This window comes from Tetrao urogallus (assembly GCF_951394365.1).
Source record: "Tetrao urogallus genome assembly, chromosome: 1".
NCBI lineage: Eukaryota > Metazoa > Chordata > Aves > Galliformes > Phasianidae > Tetrao > Tetrao urogallus.
The window spans coordinates 92,595,915-92,616,014 of record NC_136813.1 but is presented as its reverse complement, the minus strand read 5'-3'; the positions used below and the strand labels follow the sequence as shown (position 1 = coordinate 92,616,014).

Below are 20,100 nucleotides of genomic sequence, written 5' to 3'. Positions count from 1 at the left end.
TCATAGTTTGCCTTTATTAATTATACCCTAAATAGCTTTGTAACATTAGCAGATGGGTCACCACATAATTTACCACCTTTTCAAAATCACCCACAAATACTCTGCATGTCTCAAGCATAAGATCTGATCTCTTTGAGATTCTGCTATTGACCTTTCTCCACCTTGAGGACGGACCATTAATTCCTAGCTTTTTTTTGCTTCCTTATTTAGCCATATAATAGTTTTCTCTTCTATTCCATGGTAGATTAATTTCTTTAATAGCTTCTGGTAATGGACCTTGTTAAATTTCTTTTGAAAAACCAAAGTAGACACACTATCTATTGGCCTATCTACTCCTTCAAATAAATGGAAGTGCCTCTTCCTCAATCTCATACTCAGTGGCAAGCCAATATCCCAAGGTGTCTGTGCCCTGCCTCTCCCCAGTAAAGTGATAAAATCCACTTTTTATCATCTTCCTTAGAAGATTTTAGAAATATCCAGTGACTCCCATCACTGACCCCTCCTTTGCAGTCATTAACTGCATCAAATCTGCTAGCAACACTCAATCCCCCTGAGAACAGAACATATTTAGGAAGAGCAGAAATCTGTGGGAAGATGCTCCATATGTAAATCAATTTAACGACACGTGACAGGATGTACATTTCCTTTCTCTCCCCCTCCCTATCTTTCCTTCCTGACCAGGCAAACAACACATTTTAATTAGCAGAATTCTCCCATGGCAAAATTAAGTACTTTATTTTGGAAGAAACACCCAAAAAAGAATGAATCATCTCTGTGGCAGCACAAAGATCCTCAGATGTAAAGTTCCCGTTTTGAAGCTGGGTGTGTACAGTGTACAAGGTATGAAACTTCCGCAGTGGCTTCACACATTGTTCATGGGTTGCAAATGTGTGAATGCACACTTAAAATCAAAGACGTGTACACTTCATGAATAACTGTTGCACGTATAGTTAGACATACGTGCACACTGTTTCAAGGCTTTTATAATTTGAAGCCAACTGGTAACTGATAATTTTAATTTTGAAGCTTCATCCAACCCTTTTGAAGCATCATCCAACCCTTCTTCAGCCTTCCACCTATATAATAGGGCTAACAGTCCTTACCTCATGACCTCTAGGATATTAGAATTGTCTCCAAGGTGCCCATTTAAGATTAGAGGAACTTCAGAGAAGTAACTGATTTTTGTCTTTAGGCAGGATTTGAACAGCAAGCAAGGGAGAAGGCTGCATCATGACTGAACAGGATGCAGAAACAAAACACCATGCAGCGCATCAGGATTACAGCAGTGGCTGAGCACTGGTACAGTCCCAGACTGGTCAGCATAAGCTCATGGAGCTTATGAAGCTCATGGATTAGCTTTCCATTTTCCAGTTTTTGACATTTGACCACATGACACTGACATTAACATTTTAACCATAGCAAAGCTCTCAGAAACACCTTTTGCGGTAAGCTCATTTTACATAAAGCACTGAGGATAAAAGAGGAATGTCTGACATTCACATAGCCCAGAGTCAGAAGAGACAGAAACTTGGTCCAGCTAGGATTGGTCATTCAAGAAGAAAACTTAATTTACCTTCTCAAGCTCTTACACAACTCAAAACAGCCTGGGCTTTTTAAACTTTTTTTTTTAAAAAAAAAAACTACAATTTTTACTGCTTTCTTTAATATTTGGCTATTAACAAGACCGTTGCAAATCAGTGACTGCTTCCTGTGAGCTGCTGTTCAGGTGTATACACTGCCTGCTCTGGTTTCCCTATCACATTTTCAAGTGATAAATGAAGCATTTGCTTACCACACTTATTTAAAAGGAATTTATTGTTGCTGCTTCAGGAGTAGATTTGTAGATCTGTTACGTTCACAACATTAGAAAAGATTTTCCATTTTGACTTATTCCACAAATCCATTTCTAATTAAAATGTACTCCAGTTACTAAGGAAGTAAAACCTGCGTACACCCTAAAAATGCACAGAAATAGAAGAACTCAGACTTACTCCTGGTCTAACGCTGTACAAAAGTAAGATACTTTACATTTAATTATATGTAAAGGTGCTCTCTGGTCTCTGACAGCAGGCTAATTTTGCTTCATCTCTTCACTTCAACGTTTCATCATCTCCAGCTCAAACTTGGCTAAGAAGCAGCTGAATCAACGCTTGGCACAAGTGCAGGCGCTGTTACTGGCTGAGGAAGATCTCACTTGCCTGATGAGAGATTGCATTCAGGATTTCTCTGCCCACTCCCCATCCCTTCCTCTAGTGAATGGTGCTTTGTCCCTGAAGCATGCCAGTACCACATTAGTGGTCTATACAGTCCTGCTCCATGAATAAAAAGCTTGGAAAGGCACTACAATAAACCAGGAGATGATGCAGCTGCTGAGAATCGCTATGAAAAGATAAACTTGTTGTCGTTTGTGAAAATGGCCAGTAAAGCCAGCTGATGCTTAGCAGCCACCTTCTTACTACAGCAGCTGACCATAAAATTCAGGTCAATTGAGTTCAGGTATATATGGAAAACCATTTCTATTCAATAAAGCATGTCAGGCCATGCTCTTAATTACACCATTGCAGAGCAGGGCATTCAGGAAGACACTTGATGAATTGAGTCCCCATATTTTGCTGCAATTAGCTGAGCATCAAGAGCATGGCAACAGAAGATTCTTTCTGCTGGCATAACGCCAAGGGGCTCCAGCATGCCAGCCAAGTGTGGCTTTGGGCCTGCACAGGGCTAGGCGAGGCAGACTGAGCTATTGCTGCACTGCAGCAGGAAAGGCTGCATGCTCACAGGTCTCGCTGTTCCTCAGATCATGTGCCCAGCCTGCACAGGCAGGGCTCTCCTGCCCACCAGCATCGTGTCAAAAGCACCACTGGCAGAAGGAGTATTGTCCACTATGGAGCAAAGAAGAGAGATTACAGGATTTCTCTCAGCAGCACTGCAATGTGTAGATGTGCCTCCCGTTTCACTACAGATTTATCTGCCCATGGTCTCATTAACCAATTCAGACTGTCAGTCTTCGAGATCTTCTCCCTCCTGTCAGCTAGTGCTGTCAGAAAATCTAGACGTGAGGCAGTTGCGTAGGCTGAAAATAAGCACATCTTGTATTTTAGGATAAGAGTGTGCAACACAAGGCTTGTCTGCATGACTCCCATGGCTGAATGGAGACTGAGGCAAGCTAGAGGCGGGACACAGGGACAGGCAATTAATGTCATTCTGCTGATTAGTTACTCCATGGAGAAGGCAGTGGAGAGCTCTTCCTAAGTGTCTGGAAAAACAGCTTGCCATCACAGCTGGAAATAGGTGAGCTATGCAGTGGGCTGAGAGAAAAGAATTGCCAGTACTGCCAGGCAGCAGTGGAAAACAGGCATTTCACATGCTTTAATGAACAAATCCCACTGTTAAAACCACAAGCGAAATACCACATGGACCAGAACAAGTTGCACTGTTAACTACATATATATTTATTTCAATTATTAATTCCAGGCATAACCCTAGTGTTCACTCTGATATAACTGGCTAGGCACGTGCATCAAATCCTGTGCATGCTTTTTGTCTGATATCAACGAGTGGTTAACTTTACAAGCTGTGAGAGTAATAAAGCACGACAAAGTAATACATATTTTCAAAGATGCTTTTGTTAAAACCGGAAACTGAAGTCAACATTTCACTGCATAACCAAACAGCAAAATATACTGATTGTATCACCTGATCCATTTGTTTACGAATTGTAAGTAATCAAAGTTTGACTGAGAGAGACTACATACTTAATGACATTTCAGTACACCGGGATCCTTCTTCAAGAGCTGCCTAAACATACAGCACTTAACAGCATACCTTAAAGGAACAACAAAACAGTCACACATGAACACACAAGCATTTTACACAGGACAGTTAATCAAAGCCCTGGTAATTCCCCTTCACCCCACATCACTGGTGGATATCCACAAACATCTATGTAATTTAGCTTCTCCTTTCTCCCCAAGGCTATGGTGCATATAATGAGCAGATAGGCTAGGGTATATTTCACCAATAGTTAATGAAATGCCATCTATTCAGGAAAGCGTAGCCATACATTTATCCAAGGTTTTAAAAGAATGGCACCGCTGGGACAAGGATGACTGTTCCTGCAGCAAGCCTGGAAAATGGAGTGAATTACCTCATTTCACAGCCCATGTTACACAGATTCACCAGCTGCTTTTTCTCACAGGAGATGTGAAGAGAAAACAAACCAGAACTGCTCATCTACGCTGTCCCCATGCACGAGTCCTGCCTTCCTGCTGCTTCTACTTTTAATGAGGCCAAAATCATAGCCAGGGTATCTTTCTAGAACAGTTTAAAAAACAAAGTGGTAATCATGGGCTTATTGGCACCACTTGCTGAAACCCCGCAGTAAGCTTATGTCACCATTTTGGAGCACATGGACTTTGCCTGCTTTCTGCATGCTGCAGGTTTGGAGATGCCAGCACGCACAGTCGCAGACAGTGCCAAAAAACACTGCAGATCTTTAACTCCACAGCCTGCTAGTTTCACTGCTCACCATCTTTGCCTGAACACACATTTGTGATTATGCCAACCATCTTATTTCTCCTTCAAATTGTACAATGTAACCCTTTAAACTCTGTAATTAAAAAATCTCTTTTGAATTGTGTCAGACTGCTGTCAAGACAGAAAAAAAAAAAAAGAAAGAAAAAGAGGAAGAGCAACCTAAATAGATTCCTATTTCTGTCATAAGGTGGGTAACAGCTTCAAGCTATAATAAGCACACCTGAAGATGTCATTTTCTAAAAACATGAAGATAAAAATAAAAACACCGTTGCGCCAAATGCCTTTAGTATGTTCACAGAGTTAACTTGAATTCAATCAACAATTTCCTTTTCTCCTCATTGAACTGACATTGTACAGTAGCCCATGTCCCTGGAAGCATGCAAGAGAGACACCATGAATGAAATTTATTGCATGAGAACACTTTCCCAAAGCTTGTAGTTTTAAGAATATTGTCAAGCCCTGCACAACAGCACAAAATCTCATCTTGAAAATAAATAAGAGATACTGCTTTTCTTCTTTGGTTCAATTAGAACATTTGTAGTCACTGCAGAAGCACATGGCTCATTCAAGTCAGAGGCTGTCATTTTGCCTCCTTTAATTACTGTCTGCATCCTTTAGCTGCATCCGCTCAAGAAAAGGAAATATGAACCTGTGCAATCTAATAAATCTTACCAATATTACAAAACTGTATTGCTACAAACTGCTACATTACCACAGAAGAGTCTTGAAAAGAAAAGCTAATAGAGCAGTCAAGTGCCGCAGTGATACATGCACTACACACCTCACAAGACTGAAGATCAGAATGCAGACTGATAATGAAGATGCTCTGGCCTGAAAGCAGACATATTTCTGTCACTCAGTCTTTCTAACCGTTTATGGAAAACAAATATCAAGATGGAGAAATGATAAACTGACTGAAGATTCTAAAGGTGATTTTCACATCAATATAGTATTTTTAATGCTAGAAAATGGTTATTGATAAAGAACTTTTAAAAAGTTTTAATAAAGTTTACCATTAAGTCTCGAGGGAGGGAAAAAACAAAACAGGAAATTACGCTTATGCAACTCTGCCATCAGTTGTTCATTGGCAAGCTTTTTTATGGCATTTTATTTCTTATTAGTTGATTGTTGTTTACATCAAAGGTCTCCTTGTACTAAGATTACTGCAGAAAGGTTACAGACAGAGCCTTACTTCTGAAGTTGTCCACTACCAACCATATCAAGGGTAGCAAACATACATATAAAGAGATAATAAGATCAAACTTTAAACATATAAATATATTTACATATTATTTCAATATTATTATTTCAATGTTTTTAAAACTATATATATATATTTAATATTGAAGAGGCATTATGACAAGCAGTGTAATACTTACTCAAACTGCATTATTCAGTAATTAAAAAATTACACTTTGTTTTCCTTCCCCTTCGAGATTCGTGCTCTCTTCACAGGGCCTGTTCATCATACCATTAGCTTTACCACCATGAGGGCAATGAGCCAACAGGAAAGGACTTTCCCTCTAATGCGCTTTTATTGCATGAAAGACAAACTTGTTTTACCCCTTGAGGGACCGCAGATAACAACCAGAGCATTGATGGAGAAATAACAGATACTGGCAACCATTCCTCCAGTGGATATAGCAATGTGGCCACTCTTCCCATACTACTCCCACAAACATCAGCCTCAGCTCAGGATTTTGTTTCTATCAGTCAGACAGCAAAGAGTATGATAGGGGAAGGATTTCAAACATCCATAATGCAGGTAAACACAACTGCGTGAACTTCGGTTACAAAGAAATCTGGCAAAAAACAGCATATATGTTTTTTAAACGTAGAATAAAAGTTAAAGAGCAAAGTATTATTGGAAATGAGCTACCTAAATGCTTTTAAAATTCTTGCCTTCAGCAAGGAAAGTCTCACTTGCTACCTAAGATTGCAGACATTTAACTCTTGATAAATTTTCATTTCAAAACAGCAGCACAAGAAAAGTATCTTAAAAGTCCAAGACCAGTTCATCACACCTGGAGGCAACTGCTCATAATGCTGTTCATAAATTTATGAACTTCCTTCTAAATTACTAGGCTTCTTACTCCTATTCCTTTTACCGAGAAACTACTAGAGCTCCTTGCCCTTGCAGAAACTTCCCTGTAATTTCCAGATTAAATTTATTCATGGTCAATTTATATTCATTTGCTCTTGTGATGACATTGTCTTTTATCTTAAATTAAGTTGTAAGTTCTCCAGGGCTCTGACCAAATTCACATCAATATGCAGAGTCCTCAGCCTAATACTTCCCTGAAAATAACTCAGAGCTTTAGTTATGATTACAATACAATAAATAATAAAAATTAGACTTCACACATCCTCTAGTATGTTCTTTCATCACCTCTGTAACATCATTATATTACATTCTGCAATTTAATGTTCGAATAGATTCACATGAAATTTGATCAAATAGGTAACGCTGAAGCCAGGTGAGACTGCAGTTCAGCCCAACAATTATCTTTCTCTAAAAGTTTACTTGCTCTACATGCTAATCCTTATCTTGACTATGGACTACTAAAGAAAACACAGCAACAAATGGGAAGATGACCTTTTAAACATCTAACATTAAAAAATTTGATGTAAGAGTAATCGACATAATACATGCAAAGGTTTGGAAAACACTCAGAAAGTGGCAGGTTCCTTCATACAATTGAATTTTTTGGTAGAGGAAGATCTATCCCTGCAAGAAAACATCTTGAATTTGGGTACCCCTTGAATGCCAACGCTTAGAATAGTCTTGTCATTCTTATCTGCAGTAGCATCAACAAGTACATACTTATACACTGTGGATCAAGAAACACATGTTTCATGTTTATAAAATCAAACATCAGACCTAGAAACTTTACTGAATCATTTTTTCCCTCATACTTCTCAGTACCTATTTTTCACATCTGTTGTTTTGCCTTCTTAGCAGTCGTGTGTCTATCTGTCACCTTGCAGTTCTGGTGTAATTAAGTTGGCACATTAACCCTCTCTGTATCAGGCACAGGGTGCTACTTGTCTGAGCTAGCCTAACAAATGAACAAGAATTCTAGAAAGATGGCATATTTTCTGTATTTTCTTTCGTTCATTATTCATTTCATGGAATAACTAGTCTGAGATGCTTCCTAGAAAGTGATTTTAACTGCCCCAGTATAACAGGACAGAAACTCCAACTTTGAACTCTATGCAGCCAAATCCATGACATGATACAAACAACACTGGTAAAAGCAGCAAATTCAAACAGCATGTGGAACAATTTCAAGAGAAAGATGTGATAAGAATATTAATGAAAACACCAAATCAATGTGATTTTCAGTTTCTGAATGCTGATAGGAAGCTAACAAAAGTTAACACATGTACCAAAAAAACAAAACAAAACCCCCAAACAACAAAGAAATGAACTTCCATCCACCTAGGAGTCAGGAGAAAAAAGCAAGTTATTGCTTAAAAAAAAAAAAAAAAGCTGCAGAAAAGAAACAGGATTTCATAGTCCTTTTGGCTTTCAAATAGAAGACAGCAGTATATATACAGGGAAGAGATGGATAGCTTATAAACAAAGACTTGTCTATGTGGGAGAAAAGGAGAGATTATAGTGACAAATTCTGGGGAGTAAGCAGAAGCCTGGTTTGCAGTCACTCATGAAAACAGAATCAGGAAGAACAAGAAGATTTTCTCTCTGTTTAAGGTAGCTTCAAAGGACTCGACAAAAGACAAAACCCTCCTCAGAAAATACAGCAATATAGAGAGATTAAAAAAATAGTTTTGTAGACTCTCATGAAGAGATAGAAACATCAAAAAGCATGAAAAAGACCACCACTCACCCAAACACCTGTAGGGAACCACAATATGTGGGTGTCCATTGCATTGCTTCCACCCTCTCTTGCACCAATTCTGGATTGTAACCGGCTGGTTGGCTTCGACAACATTGGTAATTTGCAATTCAGGGTAAACCTAACATTAAAAATATAAAAAAGGAATTGAAAAATGTTACCACAAATATGCACTCTGGGTCACAGAACAGGTAAAATGCATATTCTAGCACCACACTCCATTTCCTAACTTCTCCCTCTTCTGCTGTATATTTTGATTTACTTCATAGTATGAGTATAGACACTTACCTGAAAAGTTGGTGCATTTATTCATCACTAAAAAACATGCCAGCTCAGAACACAATGGTAGTAGCAGCTGGCTGTCAAAATATAACTTGGCTACTTCCTTTAGCTAAAAATTATCTCAGTAAGTTTCTAAAATACCGTCTCCTTCAAGTCCAGGATATCACAGTCCTTGTAAAACTTCATACAGAGATTAGGACCAATATATATTAACATATATTAATAGCATGCTCTTTATGTTTCTCATAATTATTTTGACAAACACCATACTCTTCCCCACAGCAGTCTGCACAGCATTCATTTTGTTGAATCAGTTATTCACATTTACATTTGCATCACCAATATAAACGTCTTTCAAATTTTCCCTGAATGCTGAGATCAAAATCCAGCCTATTCTTAATACTGTAACATCTTTCTCTATCCACAACTGTACCATCAGCAGAGTAGATGACTAATTTGTTGGGAAGCCACAACTTCAATCACACTACATATTTGTCTTTTTATCTCCCTCTGACCTTTAGACACTTCTTTTTTACAAATTATCTCTGTCACTATCACCTTCTCTGGTCTGTTCTGTTGACTTCTTGGACAAGCCTAAGACAATGAACTTTTGCACAGACCCACCTCCCAGTCACCTCATACAGAAAGCATCTATTACATGAGCTTTTCAGTTCATAAGAAACACACTACTCTCACTATGAAGAGGATCGTGCTGTGAAGAATTTTTAGCACATGCAAACTGGATTCCTCATTGGATCAAACTGAAGCAGAAGATGTGCTCCAGAAGCACATCTGTTTCCTCCCCAGCCACTAATGGATGGTTAGTCTGCAAAACAAGGCTACAGCTCAACAAAAGCAAAGCCTGAAAAGTATGCTAGCATGGGTGTTCAGTCCCAGCTATGCCACTCTGTACTCCCAAGTTCCAGCATACCACAACACATTTGCTACTCTAGCCTATGGTTCTCACTTTTCATTTTTCAGATCAGATGCCTATCAGCCCTAACATTAAACTCAGAAAACACCAGTTCTCCTTCACCTTTCCTCAAGAAATCCTTAACAATTTCTGAGTATGACAAATCTGAGGATTTAGGTAGACCAAAAGCTACAGTCCACTCATAACTACCAACACAGAAGAAAAGCAACTAATTGCAGATGATCCAAAAACATCCTACAGAAAAGAAACAAAACACGAATTGAAGAGAGTTGAGTTGAGTGGGTTCTAGAAGTCCAAAGTCAATGCCTGGAAAATCACAACAAGAACTTCTACAGCCCTCTTTGAGGAAAAAAAATACATAAAATAATAAAATAAAGTAAAATTAGCCTTATTCCCACATGCAATCTTTTATGCTAACCCAGCATACTAGACCATCCACTTAAATGAAGCCCACAAAAGAGAACTGCAAATTTAGTTGAAAGCATTTCTAAATTTGGAAGATTGTGGCTCAGTTCTCTTTTGTTTACTCTCCAGCAGGTGACCAGAGCTGATGGTCAACATCTATTTTGCAAATATAGCATTTTCACTATAATTGCAAGAAGCATCTCCAGAAGAATTTACTGCTCCCCCTCTGCTTCAGATACAGGGTTCTGAATGGAAACAGTTAGGTGCAAATTAACTGAAAGCTACCTGTCCTCTTCAATCTCCTTATCTCTGCCCTTTGTTTCCCCATTTCTACCAGACAGGTCTGTACATGCTCATGCTCTCAACACTCAGTAACAGCACTGCCGGAATGGATTAGGATTCCACCACAGCAGGAAATTTCACACCTCAACTGCTGTGAAAATAGTACGAGGTAAGGCAACAAAGCTGCCTCAAGAGCTAATGAGGAAGACGCAACACAAAGCTTTACTTTTCTTTAGACTCTGCCTTTATCACCACCATCACTCTACAATCTTCCCAGTTTATACATCCCCAGACATTGCACTGCATAATTAGAGTTTACAGGCACATACACTGGATGCTGGCACAAGCCACATGCTCCATATAGCACATGGTGTCACTGACATATTCTCGTGAGGGCCATTTTAACATTTCTCAGGGTTAAGTGTCACCCGTCACATATGAAGGAAGTAAATCTCTTAAATAAAAAAGATTAAGAATTTTCAAAAAAGTTGGGCCAGGGTGCAACAACAACAAAAAAAAAAATTAAAAAAAAATAAAAATTAAGAAGTTATTTGGAATTTTTATGCATACACAGAATGTGTGCACAGCTTTAAAACAAGTGGAAACAGAACCTTGATTCAAGAGAACAAAGACATATTAAGCTGCTTTCCTGAGGTAAATTTCTAATAAGTGCATGAAATTCATATTGAAACAATAAGACTGGGGAAGGTACACTATTTTTACTTTCACTATCTCCTGAAACCGTAATTTTAACTATTGGTTAGTATGTCAGACCAAATTATAAGGAGTTAATGGTGTTAGAATGACACAAGGAATAAAACATACAAGGAAGCTTCTTCTGTTTCTACATCAGTTACCAAATTCCTTATTTCCTTTGACAGCTCACACAAAGCTCTGTCCACCCATCAAAACAGAAAACATGCTTTGTATGTCACTGTCAGTAGGTTTACACCAGTAAACCACATGCACTGAAGAAAGTACCCCTAGATAGACTTATGTAAGATATTTGCTCTGAATTTAATTGGGACCTACTTAGTGGCATAGAAAAATAGGATTCGTATTTATTTATAGTGTCTCTAATGAGCCACTGTTCCCTCTGGATAGTCAAGAGTGAGAGTTTTAGAAAATTACAGAAAATTACAAAATTTCATCTTTATCCCTACTTGTTGCACAGCAATACCTCCAATGTATTTTATAAGAAGTGGTGGATGAAATGGAAGTCAACCTTCCATTTCCATGAATAAATGTCTTTAAACTGAGCTAAAAAGCTAAAACCAAAAAAGGCTCTGCACTGAGATCATTCAAAATTTAATGTGGTCTTTTTTACATTTACATTCACCACTCTCAAGCCTGATGATGCTTGGAATGGAAGTAGAACATGAATGTGCGTACTTAACAGAAGTAGCTTTGTTTATACACAAAGGTATTGATGACAGAGTCACGTTACAAGATGCTAATCGAATGTGTGTTATTCAACAGCATAGTTATTAACAAATCTGGAAGGAAAGAGTGAAAAAAATGACACAAAATTGGGAGGCAGAGAAAAAGATCAAAATAACGCTGTGGACAAGTCAGCACCACAGCAATCTCCAGTGTCAGCGAGGAGGACTGGAGTCAGGCAGGAGGCATTTCCACACAGCCAGACTGCATGCACACTCCCAAGCCATTCAGACGCTGGGAGCACAGGCCTCTCCCACAGGACAGGAGGACTATTTCAGGAAGCATCACCTCAGAAAACTGAGGACAGCCACTGGTGAGCATGAGCTCACCACTGAGGGCAACAGAGTCTACACAGCTCCAGGCACGCAGAGGCACCGGGCATGGTCACAGCTGTTCCAGCAATAGCAGGCCCAGCTGCAGGACAGTGATTCTGAAGGACTGGGATGAACTGGAATGTGTTCAAAGGCAAGCCAGAAAGCAGCAGTGAGATCACGTGTCGTGTGCAGGGGAAGTGCCTAGCTCCAGGACTAATCCACAGAGCTGAACAGGGACAGGCCCATGGCCATTTAATATCTCTTTGCCTCAGTCTTCACTGGCAGCCAGGATTCTCAGATCCCTGAAGCTAAGTCTCTAGGCTGGAACTAAGGAAGCACACCCTCCCCTGCTGTAAGGGTGGAGCAAGTTCTAGATCGACTCATGAAACTGAATATGTACAAGTCCATGGGGCAGATGACAGGCATCCCAGAGTCTTAAGGGAGTTGGCTGACATGGTTCCCAAGCCACGCTCCACCACACTTGAAAGTCCAAATCAGAAATGTACGTTAGCTTGAGCACCATCACATGCCACCAGTCAGAAGCAGATACATTTTCTTGTTATCATTTCTTTTTGTTCCTTTTCCCTAATCCTTCAGTTGTTTGCTGTACCTACACATGGTATCTTAGCTTAAATTACATCACACATTTGGGTTCGCTTTTACCCTATGCATCAGCATCTGGCACAGCTGTTGAAGTCAACTTGAATTCACACATAATTCTCAACTCCCTAATGTCACAATAAAAAAAGACTCCTGTTTCAACAAAAGCTCACCGTCCAATCTCCCTAAAACATGATACTTAAGAACTGGTGCAAATTCAGCCTAAATCTATCAAGTACTGACAAGTTGGCAATCTGCTTGAAATCTGTCTCAGTGACAGTGATATTAAAAACTAAATATAATATATAGGCCACTGAAAAGGTAGGAACATAGAATCACAGAATCACAGAATCACTAAGGTTGGAAAAGACCTAAGAGATCATCCAGTCCAACCGTTCACCTATTCCCAATAGCTCCCACTAAACCAGGTCCCTCAACACAACATCCAGCCTTTCCTTGAACACCCCCAGGCTCGGTGACTCCACCACCTCCCTGGGCAGTCCATTCCAGTGCCTGACCACCCTTTCTGAAAAGTAATACTTCCTCATGTCCAGCCTGAATCTCCCCTGCCGCAGCTTGAAGCCATTCCCTCTGGTCCTATCACTAATGACATGAGAGAAGAGGCCGACCCCCAGCTCACTACAGCCTCCCTTCAGGAAGTTATAGAGAGCAATGAGGTCTCCCCTGAGCCTCCTCTTCTCCAGGCTGAACATTCCCAGCTCCTTCAGCCTCTCCTCATATGGCCTGTGTTCCAGACCCCTCACCAGCTTTGTTGCCCTCCTTTGAACACGTTCCAGGGCCTCAATATCTTTCTTGCAGTGAGGGGCCCAAAACTGGACACAGTACTCGAGGTGCGGCCTCACTAGTGCTGAATATAGGGGGAACAATCACCTCTCTGCTCCTGCTTGCAACACTGTTTCTGATGCAAGCCAGGATGCCATTGGCCTTCTTGGCCACCTGGGCACACTGTCCGCTCATGTTCAGCCGAGCATCAATCAATACCCCCAGGTCCATTTCCTCTACGCAGTCCTCCAGCCACATTGCCCCAAGCCTGTAGCGTCGCCTGGGGTTGTTGTGGCCGAAGTGCAGGACCCGGCATTTGGCCTTGTTGAAACTCATCCCATTGGCTTCAGCCCAGCTCTCCAGCCTGTCCAGATCCCTCTGTAGGGCCTCGCTACCCCCAGGCAGATCCACGCTTCCAGCCAATTTGGCGTCATCTGCGAATTTACTGAGGGTGCACTCGATGCCCTCATCGAGGTCATCAATAAAGATATTGAAGAGGACAGGCCCCAGCACTGACCCCTGGGGAACACCACTCACGACCGGTCGCCAGCTGGATTTGACTCCATTCACCACCACTCTCTGTGCCCGGCCCTCCAGCCAGCTCCTCACCCAGCCAAGAGTGTACCCATCCAAGCCTCTGACTGCCAGCTTCTGCAGGAGAATGCTGTGGGAGACAGTGTCAAAGGCTTTGCTGAAGTCTAGGTAGACCACATCAACATACATGTAGCTATGAGAATTTAAGAAACTCCTGTTGTAGACAGAACAAATAATGAGGTGGTTTTAGTAGTAACATCTTCAGCAACATGATTAACCTGGATGTTCTGATTTACTTAAAGTTGAAGGTAACTGAAACACAGTTTAACTACAGTCATAGCAACAAATCCCCCCTTCGTTTGTACAAGTTTCCTTCCAACTGGACCACGAGATTTTTTTACTTTTAATATTCTGTGTTTATAATGTTGATATCAATTTAGTATTTAGAACTGTTCACTGAAATTGTTAATTAGCTATTTAAAATTGTAAAAAATTAATGGGTGTGTGTCAGGTATTATCTATCAGCCTTTGTGCTTTAATGGAATGAAGATTTTTTTTTTTTTAATTTTTTCAGTGAGGTAGTTTGCAAACAGTTGATGCAAGCACAAAAAAAGCCTGCATTTAGTAAAATTTAGGAATGCAATGGTCTTATAATTGTGGAATATGTCACTCTGACAGTGAGCATAATCTGAAGGATGTCTAAATAAAGCTTCAATTTTGAGGAAGAAAAGCCTTCAGTTCTAGATTAGCTAATTAAAACTAATTAATAAGATTAAAACTATTCCTTTCCAGAGTGTGTCTTTAAAAAAAAAATCCTGCTGAGGAATTTCCTGTTAAAAAGAGGGCAGAAAGCAGCCTACACATTAAAGCCACAAAAAAGGAACAAAACACCAGCTGCTTCCCAGTATTTTGCATAGATATATCGCAGAACAGTAATAAGCAGACGTGCTGCACTCATTTCAAAGCATTTGGCATGTCCAGTCAGAGGAAATACCCATTTTGGTGTCCCCGTGCACACTATTTCTGCAAGTTTTCCAGTCTAAAACTTGCAAAACAGCAACACTGCAGACTCCCAGCTGACCCAGGTCAACCGCAACAGCAGTGGCATCACATGAGCAGCAATAGCACAAGCACTGCCAAACCCAATTGAAAAACAGATTGCAAGACTGAGAACAGGGTATCTGCAAAACAGGCAGCTGTACATAGACTCAAGTTACTGGATGTCTCTTGTCAAAATATTCTAGTTGATTTCTGTTTTTTTACAACTATTATTCTACATTACAATCAAGCATCCTGGTATTCCGCAATTTTAGATCTTCATTGATTGATATCTAAACCCAGACTCAGGATTCGAGAAGTAAGAGGTTTTCAAGTCAGGATTTATACTTAGATTTGTTTGCTTTTTGTATTTTCTGCTACACAGTCATGTAATTTAAAGGTTGAAAACAACAAAGTTAAAATGTCCATTAAAAAAGACCCACATACCGTCTGGAAAGACTCTCTCTTGAACTTCTTGACAAAACAGAGAGGAGAAAAGAAAAAGACAATGAATTGCACATGTTGATAACACATGCAACCACGTAGACTTCTGAACTGCCAAGCAAGGAAGGGATGCGATGCAAGCTTTAGGGAAAAAATCAACTTGCTGACACGAAGGCCATGCTACGTGGTCAAGTTGACTACTCCAGGCAGCCCCTGAGGACCAAAATCTACAGACAGCAGCTGTTGTGTTTCATGGGAAATGAACCATGCACATTGCCACACTTGCTCATTTCACAATCACCACCTCCTTGTCTTTTCTGTTTTTCCTCAAATTCCTAAAGGAGAGGAGAGGGAGAAATAAAAAAATACGGAGAACAATTAGGTGGGTGGGGCTGCATCGTATGCGAGTCTGTATGGAGGATGGAAAAGGTAGATAGTGAACCAGGTATTATCCACAAGCAGTGATGTCAATGGGGGCAAAGAGAGAGAACAGGTAAGGTATTCCAAGCGTCTGTAGCACTGAGGGTCATAGATACATGAGTTGGTTTTAGTTCACTGGACAGTTGGGTTGGTTTGACTGCAAGCAGCTTCATGAGTATGTTTCCCTTCTGCTAGAAATCCTTAATGTGTTTTTATCTGGAATTTCACAGAAAACTACTACTTATCTTGTAATTAAAGCATTTAAAAACCTGCTGGACCTGAAGAAGCATGCTCAACCTTAAACTACACATGGGACTCCACACATTAGCAGAGACTTAATCACATGCTCCCACGCTGGCTTTCTCTGAGTGCTGAGTATTCAGGGAAGGCAGAAACATAAGGAAGCAGAAATAAGGCTGCAGGTCAACTTCTTACCCCTCACCTTCTTTAGGCACAAGAGAAGCTTTCAGCCATCCCATTCCCTCTTGAAACATTGCATGGAGCACAGCATCAACAGGGAAATGAAAGTGCGACAGCACAAGCACCTCCAGAGCCTGGCTCCATCTCATGGGATTCTCACCGGCTGCCACCCCTCCATAGCACATGTCCATGGGAGGAAGGCAACAGCAGTTCCTTTCTTGATCATATCAATATAAAATTTGACAGTGACCTGTATAAAACAGCTAGCATACAAGGAGGATGATTAAATAAGACTGCTGGCTAATAACAGCATCCAAGAGTCTGCAATAAAGGCTCAGAGACTTGAGATGAATCATCAGGAGCAGCCATTAGTAAGAATGCTATTTCAAAAAAGCAAGAATTAAAAGAGAATTTTAAAAGTACATACATTTTGTTGTACTGTCATAACAAAGACAGAACATTACTTCATCTGAAGCATAATAAACTTCAGAAAGTAATGGTAGGGAAAGAGCTAGAGCTTCTGCCAGCAATTTTTTTGCTCGAAGATGGGGTTGCGTTCCAAAGGCACTGAACTACATAATCAATTAGCACTGTGAAAATGACTATATGTGGAAAACTACTGTTTCTTTCTCCTCTGCATTTAAAAAAAAAAAAAAAAAATCTTCAACATTAATAAGGTGTAACTTACATTTCAAATCAAACTACCTACCTGGAGAACATACTTGGCTATAAGTGATTGGATTGTTATTTCTGTTTGCTAAGTAGATTCCATTATAAGACATACCGCAACAGTAGCATCAAGTCTATAATACTATACTGGGAGGAAAAAAAGAAAAAAAAAAATCTCTGTTCAACTATCTTGAGTTCTACTGCTCACAAAATGACCTACTTTATGTCAAAGTTGTCCTCGGGGCCATGCAAGAATCGTCACAAAGTAACAGGCCTGGGAACTCATTTCTAATAATCTAATTAATTTACGCATTCTTGAGTTTACTGCAGAACTAGCCAATGGGTGATTCATTAATCTAAGAGCTAGATTCAGTTGCTCACATGCCCCAAAAGGCAATCAAGGCTGTGATTTCTCTTTTTCTGAAATCAACTTCAGGGTCCTAACTAGAATGTGAATCAACAATACAAGGTTAGAAGAAAACCACGTGTTCAGCTTGGCTTAGTTCTGTAGTGAAAGAATACATAAAAGGGTTGTGGCAAATCTGCAAGCTAGAGAAACAATTAGGCTACCTGATATACTACAATACCCTCACCTTAAAAACTGGGGAGTTAAGCACAGGCAAGCAAATACAGTGAGCAAATCAGAACACATTCAGATCATAATGTTTCCCGTTTGTATACACCATAGGAATATGCATTCAGTGTCTTGAATTAGTCCTTTAAGACAGGGCACTTAGAATAATTACCCAAGTAGCTTGAAGACAACACTGCTTTCTCCTCCTTCCAAATTAAGCAGTGATAATTTTCTGGTTTATAATTTTTATAAGATGCGTATGTTAAATATGAGATATGCTGAACTGTACACACAGTACAACTTTGAAATACGAACAGCGTTTAATGTCAATATAAAATTGATACTACATACACAATTTTCCATTCCCAATCAGTTTTCTTCACAAATATTCATAAATTCATGGCTTTTTTCCCAAGTTTTCTAGTAATTCTCATAAGTACTCCTAAGATATGGTCCACAGAAGTCTTAAATGCCTCACCACTCTCTTGCACAAATGCAGTCATTCTGCCTACAAACTGCTCTCCTAAGACACTGATCTGGGAAGAATACATAACTGAGGATATATCAGGCATTTATTACCTCTACTATCATGACTAAATTTATCTCAGATACTGTTAACTTTACCATCAATATTCACCTATTGAAAATGTCACTGCGCATTTCTCAAGCCTTACCTACTCAAGGGAATTGTAATCTGAAGTAGACACCAATACAGAGATTTGCTCACTGTTTTGCCATTCAGAATGTGTCTGTTTCATATAGGGGACTCTCTAAAACAACAGTGCTCCAAAACACGCACAATAAATTCTGGTATTGTAGTACGTACGCCCTTGTTTGAAAGTAGAATAAGCTGAAGAAGTGTACTTCAGCTTCATTAGATCCATACAGATTTATTCAATACTTCATTTTACAATACCTGACTTTTCCCCTAAAAAAACAATTCACCAAGATCTGTACTACTGGAAAACCTTTCGGAGTTTCAAAACTACACTTCAAGAAAACAGAACATTTCCACAACAGTTGCTCATTTTTCCTTTTATTTTTTTTCCCTTCCTTCTTCTTTCCTTCTTTTTCCACCCTTTTAACTATTGCTATCTTCTGTGAACTTCCACATGACCCATTTCTTTTGAGTCATGGAAAATGGAAAAAGAAAACAAAAATCAATAATCCAAGGAAATAACTTAGTTTCTAAAACAGATATATAAAGAAGTTGCATCTGCGCTTTCAGAATTCTCCAAAACAATAGTGAACTCAGTCAACAAAGAACAAAATGATGTGTTATAAACACTGCTGAGACTTCAGCAGAAATTCATTCCACATGTCCTTGTTGCAGGAGATAAAAGTACAGTGAAGAGCTCTGCAATGAAGGGAAGGCAATGGAGGCCTCAGCAAGTCACAAAGAAGAGGTCTGCTAAGGAAGCAACCTGCATGGAACAGCATCAAGTCTTTGACAAAGCTTACAAAACATTATTAAAATATAATATTCAGTTGGATATTAAGAAATCCCCACTAACTATTAAATAATTCACTTATACTCACAAACTGTACTTACTGTTTCTCTCATTCTGCTTCGCAATGTCTCAGTTCCCCTAGGGAACATGGGGAGAGAAAAATGTGTATGAAGAGACCCAGTACCAACTGCAACCTGAAAATGCCTTTGCAACAAAACTTGGCTGTTCATCTTCGAAGATATAAGAATTCTGGCTTGAATAAACTAGTTGGCTTCTTCATTTTCCACTTGCTGAATAGAAGTGAAAATCCACTAATCTCCATTTCATGCTAAATCGTAGAATCTATTAAAGAAATAAGCCAAGATCCTGAAGCCATGAATGACATCCAGGTGGCTATTTAACAAGAACAGCTCCAAGCCACCTTTTGTTTTGAGAAGAAAAGCTTTCAGTCAGTGCTTCTCCCAATAAAACAGCACCCCGAAATCTGGGGTGACTGCCAGTTTGACAGCAAAGCAAGAAATGAAGTGGGCATTACCACATGTGTTACACCGAAAAGCAAAGCCCCCACAATCTTTTATCTGTAACAGAATTCCAATGGAGATGACTGTATGCCTAGCACACTTCATCCTACTGAAGATCTCATTGAACGATAAGATTTACATAATGAGAAACTGTTACATTTGAAACAATTGCCTATAAAATGAAGTTCTGGTACCACAGCAAACAAATTTTGCAGAGCCTGCAGACTTCACCCACAACAAAGCAATGGATTTGAAGTTAAAACCAGAAATCTAACGACTGCTATTCTCAGGTCCATTGCCACCACCTCCAAAGGCTAGTTCTCCCACATCAAGCAAAACACAGCATAAAAAGCAGAACAGGGAAGAAAACATTAATTTAAATAACACCAATGCCACATAACAGACTGTTCCACTCACACTGCTAATGCTGGAGGGGAGGGGGGGTAAAAAAAAAAAAAAAAAAGGTGTCTATGAATTGGAGGGGGAAACAATTCCCAAAAGCAAACTCCAAATTCATTCACCAGCTCAAAATACAGGACAGTAAAGAAAAGTCTGAGTCGAGAATTCAAAAGAGTGCACTTTCGTGTACCTCC

General features: G+C 39.7%; 1 protein-coding gene across 5 annotated transcripts in view; it reads right to left on the bottom strand.

The window, feature by feature from the left end:
• APP (amyloid beta precursor protein) overlaps positions 1–20,100 on the bottom strand; it is a gene marked incomplete at both ends in the record, with an annotated part of 202,543 nt that overhangs the window by 123,272 nt on the left and 59,171 nt on the right. For all 5 annotated transcript variants that reach the window (XM_079537866.1, XM_079537867.1, XM_079537868.1 and 2 more), the window contains one exon: positions 8,388–8,517. In XM_079537866.1, coding sequence (XP_079393992.1) covers positions 8,388–8,517 — 130 coding nt within the window. The remainder of the gene's footprint in view (positions 1–8,387; positions 8,518–20,100) is intronic.